Genomic DNA, 12,967 nt, shown 5'->3' on the forward strand with positions numbered 1-12,967 from the left:
ACTCCATCGGCTGACAGGAAGTTAGACAAAACCACCGGATCGCTTACTTCTGCTTTAATTTAAATAACAAAATAACGATATATTTATCGAAAATGGAGCCATTAACAAGTGTGGGTAGCGTAGATTCATCCACATTAACATGAGACTTTTTTTATGACCAAATAGAAACTCCTCATTGTCCCTTTAAACATTGTACATCAAAATTTTGGCAGGAATTGATTGCAAAGCTGAATACGTGACGAGAGGGCAGCAATTACATTAAAACACAGAATTTAAAGATCAGGTTAAAAAAAAACTAAAAAAACAACAACAACTTTATTATCTAACAAAATATAAAAGCAGTTTAATCAAAATATATTATTTAAAAGAAAATTAAAGAAAAAGACAAATTCATTCATTCATATAGAAAATAAAAAGATGTTTAGAGAGTTCATATAAATATATTTTGTCCTGCAGGTGTGTGTGTGTGTGTGTGTGTGTGTGTGTGTGTGTGTGTGTGTGTGTGTGTGTGTGTGTGTGTGTGTGTGTGTGTGTGTGGCCACTAGAGGTCAGTGTTTCTCTGGTGCGTTTTACCACCATCAGTCAACCAGTGTGTGTTGTGTTCATGCCATAGACTGTATAGAAAGGTTCATGCATTCATTTCTATTCAAACTTTATTTACAAAGTGAAGAAGACAAGACACAACGACAAGGAACAAAGTCTCTGAATAAATCCAAAGAAAAACAACAAAAGCAAACGGGTTGTGACCGTTTCAAACGATAAGATCTTAACTCAAGTTAGCATTTTATCAGAAAAGATGTTAATAATCATGTTCTATAATAAATATACAGTATATACTTATATATAAATACAAGAGTTTCCAGATCAGGGTGCTGTGGAGTTAAAACCCGGGAGCACCGGGGCCCAGTCAGGATACGTGTCCAGAGAGAAAAGAGGAACTCCCCACGTGGCCACGGCCAATAGGACGGTGAGGACGCCGATCACGTTGACGCCAAGCCCCGCCTTCACCTGCAGCATCATCATCATCATCACACAAGGATTTAAAGTTATTATTGATTTAAAGGCACAGTTCAACATTTAGTCAGATCCTCCTCTCACCATAATCCCTATAGTCGTAGCAGTAGGTTCATCACCTTTAATTATCGGTGCATGTTGTTTTGAGATCGGCGGGGCAGAGACGTGAGCTGCTCAGTGAACACAGTGGAGGTGAACGGTACAGATCCCCTGTCCCTCATCATCAAACTCATCAAATACACAATCCAACAACTCCACAACGCTCTGGTGGACAAGTTGTGACCTGCACATTCACCACGCTATGAGATAATAACACAACGTTACCAGACAGAGTTGTTTTAGAGGGAAATTCATGCAAAACAGCTGATGCACGTTGCCTTCAGGGACAGTTTTTCATCAAGCAGTCTCTGTATTTCCCTCTAAAACAACTCTGTCTGGTAACGTTGTGTTATTATCTCATAGCGTGGTGAATGTGCAGCTCACAACTTGTCCACCAGAGCGTTGTGGAGTTGTTGGATTGTGTATTTGATGAGTTTGATGAGGGAAACCAAGAAATCCCATGAGCCTCCGTAGCGTAGCTCTGAGCAGCTCACGGCTCTGCTCCGCTGTTCTAAAAACAGCTTGCACCGACAATTAAAGGTAACGAACCTACTGCTATGACTATAGGGATTATGGCAATGGGCCAATTTGCCAAACTATCCCTTAAAGACACCTGGGAACTATTTTAATTTGCTTAAAGGAGCAGAACATGTCTCCTTTAAACATCTGAACCCTGAGTGTTTCTCACCATGTCCATGATGCTGATGTGTCCGTAGGCGAAGACGACGGCGTTGGGCGGGTTGGACACCGGCAGAAGGAAGGAGAAGGACGTGCACAGGGTGGCGGGGATGAGGATGTACAGCGGGTTGACGTGGACGGCCTCGGCCTGGACACACACACACACACACCATAAAACATCTGGTTTGGTTTTATTGACGACATTAAAGGGATAGTTCACCCAAAATTGAAATTTCACTCATTATCTCCTCCCCCTCATGTGGACTAAGGGCTGGGAGAAGTTTCAGAGTCCTCCGTGGCTTCTCTGAGTTACAGGGGGTCTCGGCGTAGCAGTGCATGTCCATATGACGGTTGCAAATGGATACCAACTGTCTTCGTAACAAAAAGACACACCAAAAAACATCCAAATACCTCCATACTGCTCGTCTGTAATGTCCGTCTTGTATTGAAGCCCCGAAATGCAAAATTGTCCCGAAAAAAATTAAATAAGTCTATATTTCAAGCTTGTTTTGTAGCGGAAGCTCCTCTTCCTGGTTTGTAAAATTTGGACGAACCAGGGTCTGTCCTCTTCCCAGTTCGTCCAAATATGACGAACAATTTCTCATGTCGGGGCTTCAATACAAGACGGACATTACATACGAGCAGTATGGAGGTATTTGGATGTTTTTTGGTGTGTCTTTTTGTTACGAAGACAGTTGGTATCCATTTGCAACCGTCATATGGACATGCACTGCTACGCCGAGACCCCCTGTAACTCAGAGAAGCCACGGATAACAAGATAGATAATGAGTGAAATTTGAATTTTGGGTGAACTATCCCTTTAACATCTAAAACATCTGTATGTAAGTGTGTCTACAGTGTGTGTTTAAGTTTGTATATGTGTGTGTGTGTGTGACCCACCAGAGGAGAGAGGATGGGGAGGAAGACGGTGATCGTGGCGGCGTTGCTGGCCACCTCTGTTACCGTGGTGACGATGATGCAGGCGACGGCGACCGTGGCCAAGACGGGCAGATCGCCCAGAGGTGTGAGCAGCTCGGCCACCCACAGGGACAGGCCCGACTCCTAGACACACACACACACAGAAACACACACACACTTCATAATAAGTGATGAAACAGGTTTTGATCTCTGGATTTTCTTTGATCTGACGTCAACTTCATCTTTGATTCCTGCGTCTCTCTGCTGTGAGACTGAAAACCGACATTAAAGATCCTCTGATTATGATCAATAACGAGTCATTGATAATGAGAGTGATTGATAATCATTATAGATTATTATAAGAGTTTATTCTGACCACAGATCAGAGGACATGAAAAGACTTCCTGTCAATATCAAACGTGCTTTGTTCTGTTTCCCTTTCATTTATGTCGTCCTGGTTTTTATGAAGTTTATTAAAGGCAAAAATAAACTGTAAAACATGAGGAAGTGCTGAGAAAAAAATACTTTTGTCCCTCCAGATCAATAACTGACCTGATCTGTGTGACTGCTTCGTAACACATTAAGTATAAAATCAATACTTAATAAATGTTTTCAGTTCACTTTTACACAATTTTCTTTTCATGGTTACTGTAATAAAGTTTATTTATATAAAATATACCTCGGTTTCGAGAGAGGATATTATTTCCGCTGTGGGACAAATGTCACCACAGATGCTGCAGATATGATTGAACCACTGATCAGTGTAGTGAGGAAACATGAGGCCTGAAATAAAACTGTACTTCTGATATAAAAACATTTGACATTTGGTCAAATTTCCCCTGAAGACAAGAAGGTTAAACATGTATGACAATATTTCATTGTTAACTAGGTGGAGGCATCTAATAAGCTCCTTGAGTTTTCACCTCTTCCAGCACTGTAAATTATCAAATTGTTCCTTTTACTTGTGTCTTTTATGTAAACTGTGCAAAATAAATCTAAATCTAAACAGACATAAGGTGTTAGCCTTTGTGCTAAGCTAAGTTAGCACCTGTGTCCCTTCAGCGAGGGCGAAGCCTCCTCCGACCAACAGAGCCACCGTCCACGGCATCGAGGCCTGAAACTCTGTCCAGGAGATCATGGACTCTGGAGGAGAGGAGAGGAGGAGAGGAGGGGAGAGGAGAGGAGAGGAGAGGAGAGGAGAGGAGGGGAGAGGAGGGGATTGAAGAGGAGGGGAGGGGAGGAGGGGAGAGGAGAGGAGAGGAGAGGAGAGGAGAGGAGAGGAGAGGAGAGGAGAGGAGAGGAGAGGAGGGGAGGGGAGAGGAGGGGAGGGAAGGAGATGAGAGGAGAGGAGGGAAGGAGAGGAGAGGGGAGAAGAGGAGGGGGGAGAAGAGGAGGGGGGAGAAGAGGAGAGGAGAGGAGAGGAGAGAAGAGGAGAGGAGAGGGGAGGAGAGGAGGGGAGGGGAGGGGAGGAGAGAGGAGAGGAGAGGAAGATGAGAGGAGAGAAGAGGGGAAGAGAAAAGGAAATCATCCTCTCACAACATGAACGTGTGAATCTGGATCTAGATGAAAACTAACTTTCATGTTGTTACCGTATTTCCTGGACGGGCCGTGAGCCGGGACGATGAAGAAGAGGAGGCCGAGCAGCAGAGCGACGGAGGCGTCAGTGATGAAGGACTGACTGTTGGAGACCAGACAAAACTACAGTGAGATGAATGAATGAATGGATGAATGAATGAATGAGTGAGTGAATGTGACTGACTGAGGGAAGAGAGACGCCCAGCCCGGCATGAACCCTGGAGCTCTGGTCAACCACAACAAGACCATGACCAGGAAAACCACCGCAGTGAAGATCTCCTGAGCACTGGAGGGATGAATGAATGAGTGAGTGAGTGAATGAATGAATGTTTAAACATGACTGTCTGACTGCCAGAAATGAGTGAATACATGAATGAATGTATTGATTCAATTAATGTAGAGATACAATAACTGAATGAATAAACATATTACTTTAAATGAATGAATGAACATATGAACTAATTATGAATGAGTGAATAAATAGATGGATGACGTAATGATTGAATGGGTGAGTGTAACTGCCTCGCTGCAACAATGACATGATCAGGAAACTAAAGAATGAATGAACATATGACTGAATGAATATATCACAGAAATGAATGTAAGCATGAATGAATGAGTGAATGAATAAATGAACACAATATGATGGATTAATATATGAATGGAAATGGTTGCTGACTATGTAACTGCATGATAATGAAGGCATGAATGAATGAGTACATGACATGAATGGAGGGGCAAACAGTATAACTAATTATGGTGAATGGATGAACATATAAATGAATGCATGAATACATACTGACAGACAGGATGACTGAATGAATGAATGTGAGTTATTATCAATATCCATGGATTAATATCAGTCTGGAACAATAAATTAATTCAGAGGAAGATGGACATGAATGAATGAATGAATGGATGAATGGATGAGTGATCGCTCACCTCATTGGTCCCAGTGACTTGTACTCGTCTTCTATCACTTTTCCCGCCGCCTTCTCTCTCTCTGATCGCTCTCCTCCACGTCGCCATAGGAACCTGAAGCTGTGTGTGTGTGTGACAGATTATATTAATTATTGATGGGCGACAGGGAAAAAGCTCCCAGTGAAACTAAACGATTGACTGTGATTGGTTAAAAGCCACGCTGAGCAGCTAACGAGGAGATTAACTGAGCATGTGCGGCGGCGGTGGTGGCGGTGAAGCTCATCATTAACCTTTCTGACACCATCACAGCTCTAATACTAACATTAGTGTTACACTCATGTCTCCTCCACCTCGGATGACTCATATCATATATCATATTCACAGTGTTTTTTATTTTACTTCTTTTTTTGCTGGGTTTTAATAGTTTATATTGTTATATTTATATTATTTATATATATATATATGTTATAGTTTATTTAAAACTCTATATTATTATTAATATACAGTTCCCATTAAAACGGAGGTCCAGCACTCACTCTGAGCCGATGAAGAGCCAGTAGAGCCACATCCACGTCAGCAGCAGCATGACCACGCTGATGGGCAGACACAGCAGGAGCCAGTTCCCAAAGTTAATGCAGTTGCATTCTGGGTAAATCCTGGATGCGGAGACAAGTGTGTTAGAGTCTGTTTTGTGTCTCACTTTACAACCCCTTTTATTTTTATTACATTGTCTTTCTATTTGTGAGTCAAGTCCAAGACCATTACTGTATTCAGTACCAGTCCTCATAATAACCATGTGGCTTGATAAATTAAAAATCATACAATTTAAAGGTGTACAGAAAAGAAAATAGAATTTAAGCCCACTCTGGGTCATAAAATGAGTGTAATAACTCATCTATCAGACGATGTAGGCCAAAGTAAATCCAGGATGAAAGTGTGTATTTTTTTTTTCGCATTGGATAATGCAGGCGCACGGATTATATGTCAGCCTGTACACGATTCACCAGCCACTGATATTGGATCCGTAATCCGTCATTCAAATGTCTGAGACACGCACACACACACAGAGCTCGGTCTCGCCCCAAGCTTTGAATATCCCGCCCGCTCAATAACGACCAATCAAATTCGTTTTCCTTACTCAGCTAAACTCGTGTTGCAGCTCGTGATAACTCGGCGCGACCGGCGCAACAAACAGGAGAAACGGCCATTTCTGTACACCTTTAAAAGAAAAGATGATTCGATGTAAAATCTAAACCATATTTAATGTGAACAAAGTTTGGATTGAACAGAGGAACACAGCACAGAACCTGCTGAAGTCTCCTCACACTGTTCACACTGGTGGTGACACCAAGTTGTTCACATAGTTACACAAGCAGATACTTTAGTACAACTATTTGAATTATCTTAAAGTTATTGAATTAATTTACATAAACCAAAGTGAGCGAGTGACAGAGATTTGTGGTAAAAAAAAAAGATGTCACTGCAGCTGTGGGCTTGACTGGTCTGAAGAAAAATATCCCAAGACCGAGACTTTTAAAATGTGGCTTTAGCTAACCAGTCTCTAGTACCACAATAGTTAATTCTGTCACCCACTGGTTGAGGTACTCGGAGAAGATGAGGTTGGGCGAGGTTCCCGGCAGCGTGGTGATGCCGCCGATGTTGGAGGAGTAGGCTATGGCGATGCACATGGCTTTACACAGCATGACGTCATGGTTACTGCTGCTGGGAGCTGCAGGTTGACACACTGCAGCCTGCAAGACAACACAGAGGGAGAAACAACCCAAATGTTGTAGTAGTACTGGTAGTATACTAGAATTTAGGTTGTTTTGGAGGGACGTGACTCTTTGAAAAAGCCCAGTGAAACATTTATCATCAACCTCATCATGCCGATAGCAAAATTTCATATTCATAAATGTAAGTTTACACAAAGAAAACCCTCTTTTGTTGCTTTTTTACAATGAGCTCAGGCAGTACATTGATTTCATGTAAGTGATCAACACTGTTAATATCTGTGAACGATTTTCGATTTAATATACTACTGTAAACTCTTTCCCCCCTGGCGTATGATGTATGTGAAATGCCTATGTTTGTTGAAGCTCTGAAAACTGTAAGCTTACTATGTGAAAAAGTTCTAATGAAGGTTAATAAATAAATAAAAAAGTAAAAGAAGAAAAATAGCCAGCGCTAGCGTTTGCGAAAGCTCATGTTCAATTCTACCATTGGAGTTAATAGACTCAAGACCTGCTGCTGCTGCTGGCCTCCTAAAGGGGGCGGAGTCATGGTCTGGTGGTCTCCTAAAGGGGGCGGAGTCATGGTCTGTTGGTCTCCTAAAGGGGGCGGAGTCATTGTCTTCTGGTCTCCTAAAGGGGGCGGAGTCACAGTCTGCTGGTCTCCTAAAGGGGGCGGAGTCATGGTCTGCAGGTCTCCTAAAAGGGGTGGAGTCATGGTCTGCTGGTCTCCTAAAGGGGGCGGAGTCATGGTCTGCTGGTCTCCTAAAGGGGGCGGAGTCACGGTCTGCTGGTCCACTAAAGGGGGCGGAGTCACGGTCTGCAGGTCTTCTAAAAGGGGGCGGAGTCATGGTCTGCTGGCCTCCTAAAGGGGGCGGAGTCCTTGTCTGCTGGTCTCCTAAAGGGGGCGGAGTCACGGTCTGCTGGTCTCCTAAAGGGGGCGGAGTCACGGTCTACTGGTCTCCTAAAGGGGGCGGAGTCATTGTCTGCTGGTCTCCTAAAGGGGGCGGAGTCATGGGACACAGTGACAGGAAACTGACTCGTAGTGAGCATCTTGTTTGTTGATTCCACCGTAGCAGTATCAACAGTAGTAGTAGCAGTAGTAAAGTCTGTAGTATCAGTATTGGGTGTTTTTATTTGCGCCGTCGTATTTATTTATTTTGTACCTGAGCTGCAGGAGGCCCCGACAGCGGCTGCACCTGAACACAGGTGGTGAAGGTTTCTTCAGGAACTTCTAGATGTTTCTTGTCACTGAGAAACAGACAAATGTAGTGTTACTGTGTCCTGTTTGTTTGTTTGTTTGTTGCTGTGTAATCACAGACAGAAACACACAGAAAACCCAAAAACCCGGAGGGACAGTGAAGGCAACAGTGCAGAACAGTCTGCATCTGTTTCATACCTCACAATTTCTTTCATGTTTTCAAAGTGGCCGTCCAATTCTGCAGAAATAACAGACTGTGGTTAAACAAAGGGAATTGCCTGATTAGTAAACACGATTATGAATCTGAAGAGACTTTCAAGGTCGCTTTAAAGGTAATAAAAAAACACCAACAACAGTTGAGGCACAAATGATCTGACTGGGTCTATAAATGTTGTGTAAACCCAGGTACCGTCCAGCTGCAGGTTGGGGTTGTCTTCACCGACACATCCTCCCTCCTCCTCTTCCTTCTCCTCCTCCTCGGCCTTCAGGATCTGCTGGAGAACGGCCTCCACGATGGGCATCACCATCATAACAGCCGAGGTGTTCTGGACCCACATGGAGAGGAAGGCACAGCCGGACATGAAGCCCAACATCAACCTGGAGACGAGGACGAGGACGACATGGAGGTTCAGAACAGGAAGGAACGTCCACATAGTCATGAACATTTAACACCTGCTTTGTTAACCAATCCAAATATAATAACTTTTACAATGTGTAACGTGTAATGAGCGATTGATAAAGGATTCCCAGTATTTAATTACATATAGAGAGCCTAGGCGGAAGCAGGAAGTAACGGTCGCCATGGGACCTTAACTCGGAAAAAGTCTCCATGTAAGTGAACGGGAGTCAAAGTTTTATTTCGTGATCTGATTGAACTGTGTCATGAGAAAAAAATATGACCTCTACCTGTTTAAAACATCACGTTTCATGCCAGAAAATCAGCAGTTTATCGTGAAACAGCAACAGAAGAATTGTATTTAGTGTGAAGACGCTCTACGGACTACAGATCTGGCATCCCACAAAAAATACGTCACCAACTGACACGGGAAAGGGCGCAATTTGGTGTGTGTGACGTCACCTACGCGACCTGTAGTCTTTCTGGTTACGGATTCTTCTGGATTTTATTTTACAATAGTTTTACAACAAACTGCTGATTTCTCTGCATGAAACGTGATGTTTTAAACAGGTAGAGGTCATATTTTTCTCTCATGGCACAATTCAATCGGATCACGAAATAAAACTTTGACTCCCGTTCACTTACATGGAGACTTTTTCCGAGTTAAGGTCCCATGGCGACCGTTACTTCCTGCTTCCGCTTAGGCTCTCTATGGTAGCCTGTATTAAAACTCCAGTGTGTAATATGGTGGGAAAACCATGACATCCAGTGTTCAGATTCTAGATTGCAGCACAGTATATTCAGATTTGGCCGATAAACCTCGCCAATTATTACACACTGGACCTTTAAATCCTAAAGTGGAGGGGGGGGTGGGGGGGGGGTTCTCACCATGCAGGGTTGACCCCCACCATGGTGACGAGCCTCAGGGCGATCCTGCGGTGGAGACCCCACTTCTCGACGGAGGTAGCCAGGCAGATGACGCCCACCAACAGGAAGTGGAAGTCCTTAAAGTACTCCTTCGCCACCTGGAGGACAGACGGTGTAATGACACCACAGTTTCAACTGTAGCACAGTAACATCTTTTTCTAACAGTAAACTATTTTATGAACCTGCTACACTATTACTCAGGTAGCTTGGATGAGGAAACATTAACATTAATCTGGAGACAGATTTGTGAGCACCTGTCGTCTTATTGAAAAATATTGATTATAGCTTCTTTATCCTGATGAAGGTTAAACTTGACTCACGGCCGAGGACTTCATGATGCCGAACATGGGGAAGAGGACAGCGGGGATCATGGCGGTCATGGAGAGAGGGATGGCCTCCGTCACCCAGTAGGTCGCCATCAGCAGCAGCACAAACGCACATTCTGCCTCCTAAATAACATAACGTGATTTGATGTAATGAAACATGACAGAACAACGTTAATGTAACGTAACAGAATGTAACATAACACGACAACATAACAATGTAATGTAAGGCAACAGAACGTAACAAAGCACAGCATAACATAATGTAATGTGATGTTACGTAACATAACACGACAACGTAACAAAATAGCATAATGTAACGTAACATAGCAACGTAATATAACGTAACGAAACGTAACGTAACGTAACATAACGTAACATGACATAACATAAGATAACTTAACATAACATAACTTAACATAACATAACTTAACGTAACATAACATAACGTAACGTACCATAACGTACGTACCATAACATAACGTACCATAACATAACGTAACGTAACGTACCATAACATAACATAACATAACATAACATAACATAACATAACATAACGTAACATAACATAAAGTAACATAACAAAGTAATATAACATAACGTAACATAACGTAACATAACGTAACAAAGCATAAAGTAACATAACATAAAGTAATATAACATAACGTAACATAATGTAACAAAGCATAAAGTAACATAACATAAAGTAACATAACATAAAGTAATATAACATAACGTAACATAATGTACCTTAACATAACGTAACATAACGTAACAAAGCATAAAGTAACAAAACATAAAGTAACATAACATAAAGTAACATAACATAACGTAACATAACGTAACGTAACGTAACAACTTAATGCATCGTAACGTATCATCACATAACACGACATCTAGCCAATCAGTAGCTCCACAGCTAAGAAAAAGTCAGTCATGTCTGTAGATGCAGTTCCTTCAATGTCCACCAGATGTCGCTGTGAGGAGATCGACAGGGAAAACCACACATTTCTCTCTGTTAAAGTTACATATCAGTCTTTATCTATACATTTTTTCTTTTTCAGAGGGCTTCCTGTCTGGTAATATATACTTTTGTTGCAATTAATGATGAACAAACAGTTTTCCAGGAGCCTGTTTCATCTACATTTTTTAATTTGTGCATAAAAACTTAAGTGGCCGGTACAAAATGTTCTCTATTTGCGAAATCTAAATGTTACTAACTGCCTTTTTTTTTTACTTCAGAAACTTGCTCTTCACTCAGATGGAAACCTGAGTCATGTCTGTGTGGAGCTTGTTGAGTAGTGCTGAGTGGATTTACCTAATTCGTTTGCTGTTGCTTGACAAACCCATAAAGTAAATAAAGAGCTAAAAGAGTTCTAGACACTCTCATCTCTCAGTTTGATAGTAAAACATGTTTTATTCTCACAGCTTTAACATCCCACACAGACACACACAACAGCAGCTGTCACAGTCTCCTCACCTCCATTCATGAAACTTGCAGACACTGTTTCATTATAAATATTGTTGTTGTGCCTGTAGACTCACCTTGGTCCCGACAACGAGGGGAAGAGGCAGCAGCAGCAGCGGCGTGAGGACGACCAGGACGATGCCGTGGTAGTTCCTCAGTCCTTCACTCAGCCTCTGCAGCTTCTCTGTCATGTCGAGTCTCTGCAATACATAAATAAAAAAATAAAAAAATAAATGAACATTAATAACAACGAGAGTGTGGAAAGTCTCCTGAGATTCCTCCTGTTTGACTTGATACAACAGATGACAAACTGTGGAAGGTCAGAGGTCATGTGTCTCATGTGTCTGCAGTGGTTTTATTATGGAGTTAGAGACACCAGACTAATCGCTGGTTATCTCTGCCCCAACACAAACGTGAGATAGTAAAGTGACACAGCCTTTAATTTATGGCACTTCAAAAGGGCAGCATCAGTGGGTTATTTCACTCTTTAATTCAGGTTGGAGGTTTGAAGTTTGAATTTGAAAAGAATATACAAGAAAATACATCTATTCCTCAGAAAGAACTAGAACAGCTGCCATATCCACTTACTGGGACAATTACCACTTTTTTCCTGTAAATTTACTGCTTTTTCCTCATAAACATGCCACTTTATTCTTGAAATTACGATTTTATGTATTTTTGTAGGTTATGTATGTCATTTTATTTTTACTCTTATATTTTTATTATTATTATTATTGTTTATTTATTTTATATTTTATTTTATTTTATTTTATTATCATCAATACTTTTACTGTGTTCTTTTCCAATGACCCGTTCCTACGTCTTGGGCCAACTGTCTTTCTTAGAGAATCCATCCTTATAATATTGTATCCTCTGGAATAGTTCTGTTGCACTTAATGAAAATGAAAATAAAAATTTGTTTTCGAATAAAATAAAAACATGTCATGTCGATTGGAAAATATTAATGGTTTTATGGAGTTTTTCACCAGACTAATCGCTGGTTATCTCTGCACCGACACAAACTGTGAGATAATAAAGTGGCACAGCCTTTAATTTATGGCACTTCAAAAGGGCAGCATCAGTGGGTTCTTTCACACATTAATCTGGGTTCACACTTCACTATCAGTGTGTTCATTATGCTTCAGGTTAAATGTGAAAGATTTTACATTTTCATGGGAACTTTCTGGGCTATTTCCCCCTGCTATCCTATATATCTTTGTTTATTTTATTTTTTTGTGCTAAACTAGTAAAGGTTAAAGTCTCATACTAGTGTTTTTCTTTTAATTAATATTTTTAGCCTGTTTTTGGTTTAATAAATACAGTACGATACAAATTACTGTATTAATCCCCAAAGGGAAATTCATTCAAATGACAAAGGGAACAACAGTATAAATAGTCCAGTAATTTTAAGCCAAAAAAGGGGGTCAACGTTGAACAAATTGCAACAGAAGCAAACTCAACTGATTTTGTATCCTCAACATGTCCTGAGTGAGGGGAAAA

At 41.4% G+C, this 12,967-nt stretch overlaps 1 protein-coding gene across 1 annotated transcript; it reads right to left on the minus strand.

The window, feature by feature from the left end:
* Positions 1–864: 864 nt before the first annotated feature.
* Positions 865–11,658, minus strand: slc13a1 (solute carrier family 13 member 1; the record flags this gene model as incomplete). Its single annotated transcript, XM_083974424.1, has 15 exons — positions 865–1,008; positions 1,802–1,939; positions 2,692–2,853; positions 3,758–3,852; positions 4,299–4,387; positions 4,469–4,570; positions 5,227–5,325; positions 5,742–5,861; positions 6,799–6,956; positions 8,099–8,183; positions 8,332–8,371; positions 8,543–8,730; positions 9,638–9,774; positions 9,997–10,125; positions 11,545–11,658. The coding sequence occupies 15 exons, from the start codon at positions 11,656–11,658 to the stop codon at positions 865–867; spliced, it is 1,800 nt and encodes a 599-aa protein (XP_083830550.1).
* Positions 11,659–12,967: the final 1,309 nt, after the last annotated feature.

This window comes from Trachurus trachurus (genome assembly GCF_905171665.1).
Source record: "Trachurus trachurus genome assembly, chromosome: 6".
Taxonomy (NCBI): Eukaryota; Metazoa; Chordata; class Actinopteri; order Carangiformes; family Carangidae; genus Trachurus; species Trachurus trachurus.